The sequence below is a fragment of the Athene noctua genome, chromosome 1 (genome assembly GCF_965140245.1).
Source record: "Athene noctua chromosome 1, bAthNoc1.hap1.1, whole genome shotgun sequence".
Taxonomy (NCBI): domain Eukaryota; kingdom Metazoa; phylum Chordata; class Aves; order Strigiformes; family Strigidae; genus Athene; species Athene noctua.
In genome coordinates this window covers 104,008,545-104,026,759 of record NC_134037.1, presented here as the reverse complement: position 1 = coordinate 104,026,759, position 18,215 = coordinate 104,008,545, and the positions used below count along the sequence as shown (strand labels likewise).

Below are 18,215 nucleotides of genomic sequence, written 5' to 3'. Positions count from 1 at the left end.
AGGGCTGCTATAGGGGAAAACCAATTCCAGCTCAGCCAGACCCAGTACAGAATCAAAACCAGGAAAGTTGTAAGTGCAATCATGCCGGCAACAGACTTCAAGGAGGTTCTATAATGCTTTCTGCCCTCTTCATGCACACAAACATTTCAACCCCCAGGAGATTCTTATAGCTCAAGCCTGGGAAGATGGAGTAGGTCAAAGGAAAATCACACGAAGTATGGGGTGCACTGCTCCCCAAAAGCTGGTGGACCTCCATTATATCCCTTGGCAACATTCTGGTTTGGGTAACTTTGTCAAGCTTCTGAGCCTTTGAGGGCTCCTCTACCCGTTTGAATATTCTGTGGAGCAGTGACAAGATGAGAAAGCATGGGATTTCTAGGCTTTAGGCATTAAACTCTAAGTGAATTTCAGGCTTTTAGCATCAGGCCCCTATGTGAATTTAAGTTTTTCTCTGTGAGCTGAAGATAACAAACATTCAAGTCTCGTGGAGCCAGTTAATCATCCAAGGGCGAGTCATTCTCACCATAGCAGGACAATGCCTCTTCATGCAGCACAGGGTGTAGGTTTTGTCTAAAGCCTGTAGGCTTGTTCAGAATTAGCTGATGAATTATTCTGAAGGAACTCGGTTACCTTCCAGGAATTAATGGAGAAAACAGTATGTACAGGCTTAGAAACTGCACTGTTACATTTCAGTTTCATTTCCCCTTGGCAGCAGCTGGATAATTTGATTTCCAAAAGAGTAAGTTAACTTTGCACTCATCTGCAGTCCCTCTTCTACCTTACCCAAGCTAGTGATCAGCATCTGAGAAGCCTTAGGACTGTCCCATTCTGAAAAGAAGAAACTGGGAAATTTCTGGTTTAACCCAGCACAGGATGGGAAAACTTCTGAAGCCTTGAATGCTTCCCTGGGATGTTTCCCAGATATTTTCACAGTGCTCCAAGAACCAGGGTTAGCCCCTGATGCCCCCAAGTCATGCTGCTCAATGAGAAGCTGTGTTTAGTACATGCTACATAACTTTAGAAAGCAGAGCAGATGCACAATTATGAAACTAACGTTCAGTTCTACTCCTGGAAGTCAGTTAAGGAAAAAAATTTCAAAATTGTTTTCTCGGGTGAAAGCAAATTTCTCCATTAAGGAACATCTAGATAGAGAACTAAACTATATTATAGAGATCCCATTCTTCCCCAGTAGGTTTACTCTTCTTACTTAGGCAAAGCATTTCTTTCCAGCTGTTACATCCAATAATGTCAATAATATTTTACACAACTGACTCTCATCTGAGACTCTTTTTCACATGGCTTTTACAAGATTTATTTTCAGGATGCACACAAAAGTACAGATAAAATATGAAGAGAGTCAAAACAGTAAGAAATTACTATTAGAGTGATAAAACAGATCTCAAAACCCAAAGTCACAGAAAAAGGCAGCTTCTAATTACACCTTCCAATTTTCCAAATTCAGCTTGCTAGGATGCACATTCACTGTCTCTTCTACAGACCTGATGAACTCTGACCTGTGGCCACAGTGACAGCCCTTCTGGATTCACATGAGGCATCTTTAACCAGAATTTTTTTAAAAATAATTGCTTTCATGTTTTCCATCTGGATGGGGTTTATAGCTTTTGTAGGTTCTTGGCTCTGTTTCTAGAACTTGTAAAGCAAGGCCACAATTCTGACAAACACCCCTTAGTTATTATGTACAACTTTTTTTAACAGCCTAAGCATTGTTACAGGCAGAAACGGTTTATTGAGAAAAGACTGGAAATCAGCATCCTAGAGGCTGAATTTTGACCACACCTGATATTAAGCATTAGTCAGCCTTGCAAATCAGTAATTATGCCTAACCACTGCCAGTACTTACTTTTTTTTTTTTTTTTTTTTTTTTACTGCAACATACCTGCTGAAGTCGTTTCTACAAAGTTCAGGATATTGTTTTGTCTCCTGAAAGCTGTTGTTTAACTGAAGATATAAATATTTATTTAGAACACGGTCAGATAAGGTTAGCTCACTGTGAAGTACAGCCAGAAGGAAATCCAGCAGGCTTCTAAGAAACTTTTTCAGCCTAGCAAGCAGCTGGACTGTTACGCACATGCATATTCTAGCCATGCACAAAACATATCACTTTCTGGAAGGGGTAGCACTTGTTACCTTTGGGTAACAGGGCCTGTCTGAACTATAGAAACAAACAAACAAAACAAACCCACAAAAAGCCAAACTCCTCCAAACCAGATTTTCCTTTTAAAATGGCTTTAACTAATCATAGTCAGGACCACTTCACATCTCCCACTTACCCGATGAGGTTTCAGGTGTTTTCTTTCAAGAAAGAACATGTCTGCCAAAAAATGAACTTTAAGGCAATAATGATTTGCTGTGATTGTTACTTTCCAGCTGTAGGAATGTTTAAATTGCAATGCTAAACAGGGGATATAGCCTGCAGCTTTTACAGAAATAGTGTTAAGAGGACCCTTCATTATGACCCTTCGTTATGACCCTTCAGCCCTGGCTGTAAAATGAAGAGCCTATCCAAAGATTCATCCCAATGCTGAACTGGGTGCTAGCACTGTTTTACAACAAAAGGCTTGTGTTTCCTGTGCTCTGCAGCACCTGCAGCCTCTTGTGAAGAATCTCTTCTACAAAAATAGCTCAGAGGGAAGCCCAGTTTTGTGGAGAAGGGAGATAAAAAAAACCCCAAAACTTCTTAGTGACTCTAATTCTTTTGAAGCATATTCTTCAAACTTACCTGGCTCACAGCTAACGTGCTGGGGATCAACACTGAATACCTGAAGGTAAGTTACAGAACCCTTGCAGAATGTTCACAAGGGTCCTACTGTGCTCCCACTGAGACAACTCTGGTTTTACAAACAAAAGTTGGGCCTTAAATGAATGTAATGTCTCTGCATATCCTCTCTAAGAAGTTACTCTACCCTCTCTCCCCAGATAATCTCTCTACAGCTGGGTGTTTTAATAAAGTAATATTTGCACTACGTTAAGGACATGACTTTGGATTGTTCTGCTTTAGGTGTTAACTGCACTTTCTTTTCCTCATAGACCTTCTCCAAAGCAAAGGAGGAGAAATCACTATGATAGGGCAGTGCAACTCAACTACTGATGCTAATGCTTTAATTCCATGCCCTGAGAAAATTTCTCTGTAAGCCAGTACGCTTGTGTAGAATACATTTATATACCCTGTATATGTGTGCTCCCCATATATGTGTGCATGCATGTTTATTAATGACACAGTATATCACTCACTTATAAAATTTTCCTACATTAAATGGCAGCTTCTAAGAAAAAAAATAAATCATTTTTAGATCATGAGCTGTATCGGTAGTTGTCAAAACTGGTAATCATGGAACCAGTTAAATTATATGTTATACATTTTATTAGTAATAAAGGAATGATGCCACCCACATATACACATACGTACAATATTACAATCAGAGAATATTCATAAGGAATTTTTAATTTTCTCTTGAAACAAAGAATGGGACACTAACAAAACAAAAATATTACAGCAAAAATCTTTGCTATCTTTGTAAGTAACATGGGTCTTACATGGAAATAAATTTCTCTTAGGAATGTTTTTTGCTTAATTTATTCTAGTTCATGCATTAACGTCACTTCTCCCTCTTCACAGACTTCAGAGGGAATGGGGGAGGGGGAAATCACATGCAATAAAATAAATTACCTTGTGGTCTATCAATCGTTAGTAATCTTTCACACTTAAGAAGGTGGTACATATACATATTGAAAGACAGAAACCAAAAAGGTCACACATTCCCATTCACACAGGAAAACTCATGAGTTCACAGAATGGAAAATTAAAGCAATAAATGCTTACAGCATAACCCAATTTCACTTGGTTGTAGATGCACAAGATAGTCCAAAGATTTCTTAAAAAGCATTTCTTCATTAGGCAACATGGGCGGGCAGCTCTAATTACACACTCCAGTGATTGTCTCTGAAACGACAGACTGTCTTGTACAAAAGAGATGACCAAGAGGATGAAGTCAGGAAAACCCTATTAACCTGAAATGATTCATATGTAGTCTTCCCACTTCTTCCCTTGTTCCCTCTTCCTCATAAAACATGAGCATTCACCAACAGAAAGATTTTATTAAAGACAAGCACTCATCTACAAAATAAATGCTCTGAAGGACTTATCTGCCAAACTGAAAAAGAAAGCTCCTGATTTCAGCAATTTCAGTCTATGCCTTACAGGTCTGATATTTTCACACCCAGCCAAAAGAAACAAGGGTTTTAAGGCCATGTTAGGAATCCTAAATAAAAGTGGGTCAATGTTCTCTGTGTCTCTCCCACCGAAGTTAGCAAAAGCTTAATAAGGTCTGGAAGAAACAAAGAAAGATAGAGTTATTTTAAAGGCTAATCTCTGAATTTTGTAGCCAAAAGTTAGAAATTATACATCTTGGTGGGCCCCTGGGAACTTGGGGTCAGCCCCCTTGCTTATGCTCACTATTACATGAGTTCTCTTGCATCCTCTAGAGTTCTCTTGAAGCACTCAAAAGAAAAACATATTGAAAAGCAAAAGCTGATGCATGGATTGGGATGCTTCTCCTCACTTGGTTTCCCACTCAATCCTCCCATAGTTGAGATATAATTCCACTCATTAAACGACTGCCTCTAAGCAGTTACGATTTTTACCCCCCACCTCTATTCTTACTGGAGGGCTGAGCCAGCATCTCAGGCTAAGAGAAGATTAATGTATAAAATAGTGGTTTGTTCTTTGTTTGCTCTTTATTTTGCTACTGAGCCTTTTATTTAAATACCATTGCCTGGAAATAGCTCACAGGTTTCCAACTTTCAAGCCCCCTTCTGAGGGGGATATTAAGTCCAGGATGTAATTAAGCCTTTATTATTAGGAATATTTTCTTTTCAGGGACCCAGCAGGATTTCCAGCATGCCAAACTCTTGTTTGGATCTTTTCAGAAGTAATTTGGCAGAAGATAAAAAAGCACAAGGAGCCAGAAGACCTAGAATATTTTTTTGGTAATCAGCTGAAGGTAACTAAAGAAACTGGAAACTAGTAGTGAAAAAAGGAGTTAAAAAATAAATTTTAAGAAAGAAAAAGAAAGGCTTAATCTTTAAATTTGAACAGTGTGTACTGGACATCTCAGAAAGCATTCTTGATACTGCCAGAGACTGAAAACACTTCCCTAAGGCCGCAAAAATATCATATTAAGATTTTGCAATGGCAGAAGTACAAAGCAACCACAGGCCATGAACACAAATATTTACTGAATCCGCATCTTGCCAAAGAATGTATACATTTTGGCACGTATTATTACCATTTTTCCAAAGGGAAAAGCCACCCATAGATATCAAAAGGAAGGAACTTCCACTTTGCTCACTCAGGCTGAAAACATGTACATCCCTTGATGGGGCGGCTTACATCACAGCAAGTCATTAAATGTAAAGAACTGACACAATGAAAGCATCTCTACTTCCACTCCCATACTCTCGCCTGCCATTTGAATATCTATGAGTTACTTTTCCTATATTCAGCTACCTCACCAGAGGACTCTTCCCGTAGAGCTCGCCTCTCCAGGAGCAGCAAGGTGTGCCCATTTTCTCTCTAGCACTGGACCTGGCAAAGAGACATGGACCCTTTTTGGAAAGGCAAGTTTTCCAAGCATGCTTAGCTTATGCCAGTATGTATACTGCTATTCAGTCTTCCCGTGTCTGAGGCATTTACCACACAGAATGTTAAATTAAGATCAAGTTCAGAGGCTAAGTTTAGAAAGCCGAGTTTACAGAGTCCTTTTTATATAAAAGGATTCTCCAAATCTACAGTGAAACAAAAAAAGAAAAGCATTTAACAATACTTATCATACTGAAAGACGATCTTGGAGTCAAAAAGTTCCCCATACCCAGCTGTAACAATCTGTGGAAAACTTCAAGTAGGATTCCACCTTCTGGATGGCACTACATCTCCCGGAACTCAAAGAAACAGCATCATTGATGGTACTGAACCTGTTGGCTCCTCTTAAATGCACAATATAAACAGCAAATATTTCAAAGTGAAGCACCACTATTCTCCTTTCAGTCATCCTTACAGCTTTTAACATACTGCAAAAGACATGATTTAAGTTATACAAGCACAAAGATTTCACATGAGGCAAATGACACAATTCATAACGCAGAGAAATAAATGCAAAAAAAGGATAGAACACATTTTCTGATACTCCACAAATATTCAGAGGAGGTTTAACACACCAAATGGAATTTCTTCAGCAGCACTGACTCAGCTCAAGATGAGGCAAGGATCTTCTTTACAAAGTAAAGGCACCAGCTCTTTGTAAACACATACTCCTCTCACTAACTGAGAAAGCGTTCAAAATATTCTGTGGAGGCAACCTGTGCGGTAGCATTCCATTGCCTACAAATATTTCACAGAAGAGATACCAAAGGCCTTTCTTCCTTTTTACTGTATTTAATAAGAAATGTTTATCTAGTGGGAAACTCATTACATCTCCCCAGAAATGTTACAATGAATCTACAAGACAGCGTTTTCTCTTATCTTCTGATATCTACCACGAAGTTTCAGGGCAAAAGAAATGTCAGATACCAGTATGAAACACACACGTTTGCAGTCATCTCTTGTTTTCAGTATTGTGCTATAGACAGTTTCCAAGAAGGAACTGTTGGTTTATATTAAAAATACAGATAGCTTTTTAAAAAAAAAGGAACTTGTGAACATCCTCCAGCTGCACGTCTACCTACTCTCTGGCTTTTCAAATGCACTAGCAAAGACTGAACAAGAATAGAAGATTAGGTACTGCTGATCATGATGACTGTACTTCAGGATCCCAGGTTTTCTTCAAGTATGCATCCTGACTGTACATGTCTCCTTAGCATGAAGAATATTCACACAGTTTTTTACTAATGAAACTGCAAAACCTGAAAACTGTTAAAATAAATATTCCATACAAAGGTGAACTGCTTGCATCTTGGGCAAAATTAGCTGAGTATCTTCATAGTTTCCACCGCACAACTATCACCAATATCACCAAGCACATTTTACTAATCATACACACAAATCCAATGATTACACTAATTAATATTGTTCAGTATCCAACCAAACTTGTGCGTTTCTAAGTCACCTTCTTCCAGCTTTATAAAGCTGACTGAATTTTTAAGGTAGTACTTTCAGGTTCTACAGGACTGTGGACCGGTACCTGCCAAGGGGAAAAAAAAAAAAAGCAGGAATTAAGCTGTTATTCAGCAGGAGCTGTACCCAACTTCAGTATTCTTGTGTAATTATTAGGTTACACTCCAACAGTGTATGTAGTTAATTAGCCAAATTAGGCATCTATAGAAAGCCCTATTTTCCGTTTTGTCTATAATGAAAAAAACCCCACAGCCAAACCACAGAACTGACTTTCTTACTATAACCCTAAATTATATATTTACTTCATATAGTTATTTTTCATGTGGAGATTAACTTTCAGGTTCTTTTCTCCATTACATTTAAACACGATAGAATCTTTATGATCAAGGCTTGGTATCAAAGTGCTATTGTACCTTATTAACACAGGCAGCCCTCAATTATTTATGGTAATATCAGGGTGAGGACTCCAGGCTTTTGTTATATCCTGGCTAATATAAATGAATTTGTGCAACAATCCAGGTTAATGAACAAGGTGACAACAGAAAGACAAGTGATGGACCACTGCCTATAGTCAGCATGTACAGCCCCAAGACAGCCCTGGCCCAGGCTGGTAAACCCACAGGATGCCATACCGTGCACACACAGCTGCACAGGTTTCAGGTTCAAGTTAGCTCATACAGCATCAGCTTGGAAGTTTCTGAACCTTATGTAGACACTAACAGTGTGCATTTATCGCAGATGATCAAAAGCTGCTATATATGCAAGACAGATGCACATAAAAAGAAGTGTGACAGAGGATCTTGCAATATCTGACTCCAAAAAGCTGTCTCATTACCTTGATCCGAATGATCAAAAAACCCACAGCACTGAAAAACGTTTCCAGTGCCAGCCTTATTTCTACTAGGAACTGTGATAATTTGGAAAGGCTGCTGAAACATGTTTTGGGACCTCCTGAACAGCAGAAAGTGCTGTGCTCACCCTTCATTTAAACTGAGAGGGGACTCAGCAGAACAGACTCGGCTCTTCATGCAGCACAGTACAGAAGCTGCAGCATGGCTTTTGTTCATCAGACACTGACTTCACTCAAAGGGACTCCAGGTATTTTAATTAAAATATGTAGTCTATAGCACAGACTCCTAACGCAATACACAAAAATGCTTCACAATTTACGATGCTATCTGCAAATATGAAAAAGCAAGATTCAAGCAATAAAATCAGAGATTAATATAGGCCACTTAAAATTCAGGAAAATCTGAGAGCAGGAAGTCCTTTAGATTTCTTCATGGGACTTAAGGGGAGAAACAGATATCTGAGGGGAGCATCCCATGTGGCTCTGCTGTTCAAAACGGCAGAGGAAACAGTCATATTAAGTTTCTGTCAATCACTCTTTTGCTATTAATATTATTATGCCAATGGAAGCCAAGCATTCAAGTATGGTAATACAATCATGGTAAAAGAATCACCACTTACAGCTTTAATATCCAAATTCATAATGCCTGAATTCACATTGTGTCTTCGCAAATCTGACTTTATTAAGGCTGAAACAAAGAAATAAAGAGAAAGCTGGTTCACAACTTATGTTTAAGGGGTGCAGTATGCTTGTATAGTGCAAGCAAATGGAAGCTGCTTTCAGCACATATTCAAAATACCTGTGTTCACTCTTTTGCGATTTGAACTTACTGACAATTTGAACTTGGCCCTCACAAAGCACACAAATAAAGCAACAATAAAAGCTTTTAAACGACAAGTACTTAAAGCATAGCTTGATGGGTTTTGCACTTTCAGCACATTTTTAAGTATCAGTATGTGTAAGTCACTGGTACAGTTCAGGAACACATCAGCAGTTTCTTGCATTTGGAATACTGCAAACTGTCTCCGTTTATGTATTTGTTTACATTTATTATCCTACTCTGGTGATAGACATCTGCCTCAAATTCAAGACATGACTCAAGAAACGGGTGATAGATGGCTGTCTAGATGTTAACAGCATTATCCTTAACACAAAGGGTGTGCACACAGCAAGTATTTAAAGTGATAAACAAAGCAGAAAAAACCAAATCAAACCATGCACTTGTAACTTCTGTCAGCCCAGACAGAAAGTCACATATCTAAACTCTTGATGTCCAAGACATTTCAAAACTACACAGAAATTCACTTTCTTAAAAAACCCTACACATTTTTACATTAAAGAGAAATCATTACTTACATTTCTGATTAATTACCTGTTAAGATAATGCCCACAAAAATCCAAGCACAAAGAAAGAGGTTGCCTGCACGAGGACTGTAGTCTGTTGTGAGTTTGCCTTGAACAAGTGTAAAGACAATTCCAAATATCTATGAAAAAAACAATTTGCTTCATCAGGATCACACAGAAAAGAGTCATCATTTTACTGTGCAAAGTTTCAGCTCACATCTTATAGAAGGGAAATTTAAGACATTAAGACTACAACAACAGAATAGAGACTTAGCTGCCAAGTCTAAGAAAGCTTTCTTAGATTTGAGCAGAGTGGCCTTCCTGAATGTTACTTCACTTGAAGAAATAAAATTATATAACCTGTGCTGATGCATTAAGGAGACCTGAGGAAGTGCCTTCAGACTCTGGGTATGTAATTTCCACAGCAAATTCAAACCCAAGTGGGAGATAGCCAGTCATGAAGAACCTGTTGAAGATGAGAGTAAGAGGATAACAGGTGTGGCCTTCACCTATTACTACAGCTAAGAAAAATCAAACACACACACGGTATTATGAACTGTCTGTTTTCAAGACCTAAAGCGATTCAGTATTTGCTTTGCCTGCTTCATTCCCTCAACTTCATAGAGCAGTTTGATCCATACATCTCTCTTTTTAGGAAAAACATGTTTTAACATATTTGTCCTGTTTTCCATAACCTCCTGCACTCCAGTCCATACATATGAAACATTCTTCTATGAGCAGTCCACAAAGCACTCCATAACTGAAGCCAATTACTTTCAAATGAGAGACATACTTGAACATCATCATTTGATCAGCTCAAACATCCATGCTGGAGGATAAAGAGAGACAATCAGTGAGGAGGAAGGCTAGACACTGGAATGTCTGCTAGAAGCTGCCATGGAAGAAGCTGAGGGGACAAACGGGTGACAGGTAGAACAGGAACTTAATGCAGTTGAGGTTGGTTGATTCGATTTTAAACTGAAACTCTGGCTCTACCTTGACTCCTGTGTCTAGATACAGCACTATTCTCTCAGCACCTTTCTGGGCTTTTAGATTACGTATCTGTGGGAAGCGCTCATGCTCTTCTAAGCGAACAAAGCACCCAGCACGTTGCTTGGGCTATCAAAATATAGATCAATCAAAATGCACAGAAGAATCAAAAAACTTGGAATCAAACAAATGGACCACATACAGACTTCTGTTAGGTCCACAAAAAAGTTAAACTAAATTCACTGAAAAGTGAGTTACTTTATATTTACTCTGATGTAACAGAAGGTGAAACCCTAGTAAACCCTATCTGTACTTATGAGCTATAGGTATAGGTTGAGAGCATGGCGACAGAATATACAGTAGAATTATTTAGTTAAAACAGTTAAATATTGTTTCTGAACACAACTGCAGTAAGTCTTCTAGTCTTCTTTAATTGCTCACCCAAGTACTCCTCCAGTCACGAACACTACTATAAGGTATCCGAGGTCCAGGGTGAAAGTAAATACCAGCAACCCAATGAAAGAGAGAATGTAAACAATCAAAGTAGTTTGCCTGCAACCCAACCAGAGAAAAAAAAAAAATTAACATTGTTAACATAAGGTCATAGCACATTGCTGGAGCATGAAAAACTAACATAAACGTTACTTACTCTCTAATAACTGACATTTTACAGCTTCATATCATTCTGCCTCAAACATATCATGCAGTGAAAATGTATCCCTTCCTGAACCCTTTATTGCCTTGGTTAAATGGCTGCTTCACTCAAGGCTAAAAAGACTTACTCAGACTCTCAAAGAATGGACAACCACAGCAGATACTATCACCTTAAGACTATTTTAGTTCTCTGCTATGTTGTACCTCTTGGCCATTCTGCAGCACTGCCCATTATAAAATACATCAATACATGAGCAGCCAAATCAAACACTACTATCAATAAAAGTCAGCCTAAGAGGCAAGTCAAACAAATCTTTATTTTTAATCTGGAAAAAGAGATATCATCCAAAATATTAAAGCACATATCACTTATAAGCCAAAACACATGCAGAAACAAAGCTGATCTACAGCATTAACATCCATTAGGTTTCTCGAGCCCTTGCACATAATGTACTAAGAGTCAGAGGGGAGAACTACTCCACCACAAGCAGCGCTCCAGGGCACTGCTCACTCCTGGGGGGCACTACACCATGGGTCATGGACCCGGGAGCTCCTAATCCAGAACAGAGTTCCACTCCATGGTCATCCCCTGAATTAAAGCAAATGTTACGCTTACTTATAGGACCAGGAGTAGGATTTTAAAAAAAGATAATCCATCAACTGTCCATTTTACAAAACAATGCAGAGCAGTTTTTGAGCCTTCATGCTTTCCGAGGAAAAGCAGCCCACTTGGTCACCTGGCCACTGTATGCAGGACATACAGTGCTTTCCTTGTTAGCCTTACACTCCTGAAGAGACAGGAGTAGATGGAAAACCCCTTCACATGTTTGCGTTCTCCTCCCTCATTTCTTTTGGCCAAGAACCAGTAAGAGTCTCAAGCTTTTGCTGTAGCCTCAGAAACTAGACTCCATCAAGGCCACTAAAAAATCAGGGATGAACCGCATTTCATCACCAGTCCGCTTCAGCCCTTCCATTGCAGTATTTTTCCAATGCAACTGCACCGCTCTCCTACCCCTAACCCCATACATGCCTACCCACACTTACTTGTATGTTTTAGTGTAATCCAGCCACAAACCACAAATAATCGAACCCACCATTCCTGCCACCACCAGTGTCAAGCCAATTCTCCCAGCGTTCACTTCTTCTCCCTTTCAACAAATATTTATATGGTGCTCATTAATAACTTGCTTCCACTCAGAGTCAAGTTCAGACCTCTCGGCAGTCATAAGTGCAAACAAGCATGCCTATGACTCCCACAACTGTATGGTGCAAGAAACTATATAGGGGTATAATAAAGGAAACCAAACGTCTGAGCACACATAGCACCTACATAATAAAACATCACCTCTGCAAACATACAGTTAAAAATCTCCAAAGATCCAAGAAACTTACCTTATAATGAGTTACTATCATCTGGTTTAATAAGGTAGAGACAGAATAAAATGCCCCAGTCATAATACCTGCAGTACCAAAAGAAAAGCTTCAGTGATTCCAGATGTAGCCACACAGACCTGATACCCTAAAGAGTTAATCTTCTGATATCTAAGACTCACATCAGAGGCAAAACCCTTTTATCTGCCTGGTGAAATCTCTTCACCAGACCTACAAATGGTTATTTTGAATCCTGCCAGATTTTCCAGCACTGGCTGCTGAATAAGTAAAAGATTGACACTCCCTCCCCCATAAAAATCACCACCACAACTAAAACTCCATGTGCTTTTGGCACACATTTGAACTGTTCTTCCAGACTACAGCCAGACAGCACCACTTACCGTAACTGATCAGCAAAAGTACAAATGGAATATTTTTGAACAAGTTGATAATCGACTGCTTGTAGGAGTAATCCTCAGGAGGCATAGTTTGCAGGACTGCTTGAGAGTGACTAGGAGGGTATTTGGGCTTCTCTTCAAACACTGAGGAAAAAGAAGGAACAGTTTTGATTTGTCTTTACCAGACTAATGCTTTTTCTTTTTTAACTGTTTCAGTTTGATGCATTGCAGATTAACTTGTGGATTTTAACACTTCCATGATAAAAAAAATCTGGATTTTCTCATGGAAAAATCAAGTCACATCTGATTACTATGGTCACAGCACACAGTCAAAATCTGCAACGTGACTAGACCTTTGTATCTGAATTGTAAGATTAACAGAGAGAATTTGCCTTATAGCATAATGTCATTGTAGCAAAAAGCCTAAGTGAACAAAATATTCTGGGAGGGGTCACCCGATAGGAAGCACGACATACAGTAAACTGGTTGTCGCATAACCCTGGCACAACAGGTAAGTGAACACAAATAAACTGGACAAAATATAACCTCAACTACTTTGCGCAAAGTCAGATGCTTTAAGTGAGATCTTTTAAACACCCCCTAAGGTGACCATTTAAATCACAAGAATGGAACACTTACCAACTCCTGTTAAGAAGAACAAAAGTGTGGACACTATTGCTGTTCCATAGAACATGATGCTGATGTTATGTGCCATTAGATTGATATCGTTAGGTGTATTTGGAACCAGAACAGGTGGCAACAAAAAGCCAATTGCAGTCCCAAGCTGTCAGGCAAGAAAAGAAAACCAAAAATCATTTCCCTGTGAACATAAAAATTAACAGAAGTGAAAAGCCTTACCAGGCAGAATTCAGAATTTATACCATAGTAAGTATTAATAAAACTACGAAGGAAAGGTTTTCCCTTAGTATCATACTTTTGAGCCACTTGCTCTCAATGACATTTCACAATCAGGTCTTCCATAACTCACATTTTAACCTTTTCATTTCTCAATTAAACTACAATACTACATCTAGCATATACCACATTTAACAATTAAACATTAAGGAAGGTTTCTTTCAGAAGAATCTTTCACAGGAAAATACTGTGCATGCACGTAAATTTGAATCAGTTGTCCTGCAACTGAAGGCCTAGAGATGACAGAAGACTGCAGCTACTCTTGTAGAAACGTTCTTCTCTCTTTTCTCGATCAAAACACTCCACTTGATGTCATGATCCTGCCACTACCATGCTGACATGTAAGGTTTACTGCAGAACTGATAGAGCAGAAAAGAACAAGAAAAAAAGGGGTGTCCTTCTTAAGAAACACAAACCTAAAACCTACATGTGCAATTATTGCTAAGGAAATATAGAAAAATCACAAAATAAAGTAGTAGTGGGTTTGTATCTGGAGTCAATTCCAATGTAGCAACTCATTTAGTATTAAAAAGAGACTGAAATTTTGGGTATATATAAAGCATTTTAAATCATGAAGGAACAACAGTCTTGGACTACTCTCCAATTTATTTCTGCTGCTCCTCCAAAACTAAATTGCATTTTAAAAACAATAAACTGTTCTAACACTTTAACTAAAACCAGCCTGCATCTATTTCAGGTTCAAAATTTTTAAAAATTAAAAAAAGAACCAAAGACTGTTAGAGTAGCAAGTCCAACACTCAGAAAGTACTCAAATTAAAGGTGTGCCAAAGCACTGACAAAGCGCCCTTTGTGCATATTCCCAACGAGGGCTTTGCTGCTTTTTTTCCCCCTACAGACCATCAGATTTACGCAGTATCCAGTACTCAAATGAAGAATTTTGCCTCTTTTTATCCTCACCGTTCAGTATATGAACTCTACAAACATGAACGGAGTACACAATCACTTTTTTTCTTCAGGTATGTTTTTTCCTCCCCCAATGTAAGCCAACACAGCACCCACAATATTCCAAGAAAGCCAAGTGATACTGTTTTTCACCTTTTACATCTAGAGAAGTTACGGTCAGAAGGACTGAGAGTTCCAATGAATCTGGTGCGTCCAGTTTAAGATGCTAAATACTTGTGGTGGAAATCTGGCACTCCCATCAACCCTTGCCAGGTACATCACTGCATTTCCAGTGATTTGTGTTACAACTGAAAATGATCAGCATTTCAAGAAATAATGGGTGCGATCTGATTTTTGACAATTACTCTGCCCTCCCCTCATTGTGGTCCCAGCCCTGTTTGCTGTAGCTCTGAAGTTACACAAAGCACCTGAGAAGAAACTGGATGACCAACAGCTCGGTTATCACAACCCAATTCTGTTACACAGTTCACCTCGTCCAGTTAAACAAGTACAGCGAGACTGTATCATAACAAATATGCAGAAGTGAACTGCATCGGCATGTACAGGCATTGCTTCTAATTTCCAAGGGCCTAAATTGTCATTCCACTACTCTTTCAATCTTAACTTTTGAGGAGATTTTTTTAAGAAAGCAAAAACTGAGAACAGGGAAATTCTATTGTTTGACAGCAATATTAGTCTTCATGGGTCACAAGCAGGACTGGAACCTTAAGCCCTAGGCAGCACACAGCTCAGCTAGCAGGGTACGGCACAGCTGCAGAGTAAGCTGTTACCCTTTGCGCGGGACTGCCAGAGGGAAACGAAACACACTTTGTCAGTGCACTTCACAGGTGTTTCCCTGGCAGAGGACCATCAAACACGGCAGCAGACTAAGATCAGTCCTAGCTTCTGAAGAGGAATACACTCCAGAAATAACTAAGGTTTATTGTGTTCGCATCTCTGCTGCTGTTTCCCTTGTCCATCTTCCTCACGGTTCCTATCTGCACAATCCCTGCACTCCTGCTCCTGTCCCCACCCCTTCAACCCCCACATCTCAGCATCCGAGCAAAGCATCACTTTCACATCCGAGCTGAATCCTTGGCACTGTATTATAGAACTGAAACCCCAGTAATTCCTCGCTACTGGGAGGACTGGTGCATGTCAAGAAGAGTGGAAATTTAGCTGCCAAAGAAACATTTAACCTGATTCTGGGATGCAGATGCAAAATTATTGCTTAACTGCTAAAACAACCAACCAGCAACCCCCAGAATCTTCAGTCCAAAAGGGACAGCTGACTCATCCACAGGAAGACTTCAATGCAAAAAAAAATGTTCTCGAAAAGCACTGGGAAGCCTGTAAACAGCCAGGTATGAGCTAAGGAGCAACCTTAATTGTAAATAGGTAACACTTATTACTGCTGTAATAATCCAAAGTGCACAAACATAAAATCATTATGACTCACATGAGGAAAAACAAATCCACCGTCACCTTAATTGAACTGTACCTACAACCTCAACCTGTGCCAGTGATGTTGATTAGAATCTTAACAAAAGATTCCACAAAAAAGCAGGGACATTGGCAGTGGACAAGAATGAGGTTATGGGAAGAAAAAAACCATCACCAACATATCTTCACCCATGCTTTTAGATACGTCTGTTCCAGCTCCCTGAAACTGGCCAGGACCAGGGAGCTTGAGGAGATCGGTGACTCAGTTCTCAGCTCCCCACAGTGACGCGAACTATCACAGCATTATAGAAAACTTCATGGGTCACCAGGGCATTGATTATTGGCACTTAGTGCTTCAAGGCCACACTTCAAAAAGAAAGAACTAGTATTACTCTGGCATGGGAGACTCTGTGAAAGTTCACGTATTTCACCCCCCTCCAGCTGGGGGTGGATTCAGTCAGGCGAACGATGCTAAACACCAAGAGATAAGATGCCGAACGCCAGAGGAAGAGAAAGCGGAACAGGATGACTTCTGAAAAGGGTCTTGACTGATGTACTCCGGGCAGCTGACAGAAGCGCGTGTGCTGCTACACGCTGCCCCACGGCCAGGGTCCTGCAACGCACGACTGGCCGCCGAGGGTGGACGTAACATCACCTTCCGCGCTTGCTCCATCACTCTTCCCCTCTCCGATGCCGCCGCGTAACCACTTCTTGGAGAACGCTTCTTCCCACCGAAACGACTTATTCTGACAGCAATGCCCCCTCCTGCAAAGCCTCCCCAGCCGCGCTCCGCCCCTACCTGGTTGCCCAGCACGGCCACGGCGCAGGCGGTGGAGACCTCGGTGGGGCCGAACCAGACGGAGGCGATGCGTGAGGGCAGCCCCAGGATGAAGACCTGGGCGACGGCGCAGACGGCCTGGGCGGCCAGGGTGAGGGGGTACCGGCTGGGGGCCAGGCTGGCGCACTTCAGCCAGGCCCCCAGGCCGTTGAGGCCGGCGCCCAGCAGGGCGGTGAGGCGCAGGCCGCGGGTGTCCAGCAGCCAGGTGGCCGGCAGGATCAGCGGCACGTAGGCCACCATGTAGACCATGGAGAGCCAGTCGATCTCCGTGAAGGAGACGCCGTAGAAGCCGGCGAAGACGTTGCTGAGGATGCTGTACTGGATCCACTGGAAGGCGTTCACCAGAGAGTAGCAGCTGAAGACGGTCAGCACCGCCAGCCGCCGCCGCGACAGGCGCGTCTCCACCCGCCCGCCGCCCGCCGCCAGCATGGCCTCGGCCTCCGCCGCCGGGGCCGCCCGCCCTCCGCCGCCCGCCGGGGCCGCCTGCCCGCCGTCCTCGGCCTCCTTGCCGGGGAGGAAGCCGTTGCAGCGCTGCGGGGGGGGCGCGGCGGCGGCCGCCGGCATCTCCCCGCTCTCCCCCTCCGCCTCCTCCTCGCCGCCGTCCTCCACCATCTCGGCCGTCTCTCCGCCCAGCTTTCCCGCTGGCGGCGGCGGGCGCAGCCCGGATCGGTCTCGCAAGGTCGCCCGGCTCCGGCTCCCCCGGCTTCGCCGCCGAGCTCCACGCCGCCGCCGGCCGCCCACCCCCGGGGGAGGGCCTCGGCGGGGCGGAGCGGGAGGCGGGCCCGGGAGGTGGTGCGGTCCTCTCCGGGAGGGGCGGCACTGGGGTGGCCGAGGGCGGTTTTCAAAGGGTGTTGTGCTGCAGCAAGGCTGGGAAGCCTCTGGGAGTGTGTATGTATGCATGCATGTAGTGTGTGTGTGATGCGTATACATATGTATGTATGTATCTCTAGATGTACGTGTATCTATATACACACACTGTAAGAAGCGTGTGTCTATATACAGTGTGTATATACATGCACACACAGTCTTTTAAACTGAGCCCATAAAGGCTCTCCATGAGTGACTGTCAGCCATACGGAGACGGGAAGGATGTCAATAATCTCCGCATCACCCCCGAGGCTGAAGCAGCATAATCTCATTCCGTAACCGCTTTCTTGGCCGGTGTGTCCTACGCAGGCAAGGCTGAGCGGTCGGTCACAGGCCTGCGCCCGGTGGCTCACCCCTCACCTGCCTCCCTTGGGCACAGCGCAGGCTGCGTCGGCTGCTGCACAGGCCGCACCACTCCCAGCGCGTTCAGGGACAATCACCAGCCTTCCCCTGCGATAAAAAGATTTGTCTCTTTGCAGTGGTGGTGCCGAGAAATGTACTGAAGTGATAAGT

General features: G+C 41.9%; 1 protein-coding gene across 2 annotated transcripts; it reads right to left on the bottom strand.

The window, feature by feature from the left end:
* Window positions 1–1,304: 1,304 nt before the first annotated feature.
* On the bottom strand, window positions 1,305–17,563 carry FLVCR1 (FLVCR choline and heme transporter 1). 2 transcript variants are annotated; one of them, XR_012632918.1, is made up of 11 exons: window positions 16,797–17,563; window positions 13,376–13,520; window positions 12,740–12,880; window positions 12,360–12,427; window positions 12,012–12,115; window positions 10,755–10,865; window positions 9,684–9,789; window positions 9,352–9,463; window positions 8,600–8,667; window positions 5,533–7,196; window positions 1,305–4,346 (listed from the first exon to the last, which is right to left on the bottom strand). XR_012632918.1 is itself a non-coding variant. In XM_074897187.1 (10 exons), the coding sequence occupies exons 1-10, from the start codon at window positions 17,445–17,447 to the stop codon at window positions 7,134–7,136; spliced, it is 1,569 nt and encodes a 522-aa protein (XP_074753288.1). In that variant the 5' UTR covers window positions 17,448–17,563; the 3' UTR covers window positions 1,305–7,133. The 2 variants fall into 2 exon arrangements, 1 of the variants encoding a protein (XP_074753288.1); XM_074897187.1 differs by having other exon boundaries at window positions 1,305–7,196.
* Window positions 17,564–18,215: the final 652 nt, after the last annotated feature.

Bases quoted from the DNA above. Each gene is read 5' to 3' on its own strand.
- FLVCR1 (XM_074897187.1), bottom strand. From the start codon at position 17,447: ATGGTGGAGGACGGCGGCGAGGAGGAGGCGGAGGGGGAGAGCGGGGAG. The intron at 13,521-16,796 runs GTAGGGGCGGAG...CTTGCCTGACAG, and splicing joins TGGCCGTGCTGGGCAACCAG to CTTGGGACTGCAATTGGCTT. The intron at 9,790-10,754 runs GTGAGCAATTAA...CATCTTCAACAG, and splicing joins GTGACTGGAGGAGTACTTGG to GTTCTTCATGACTGGCTATC.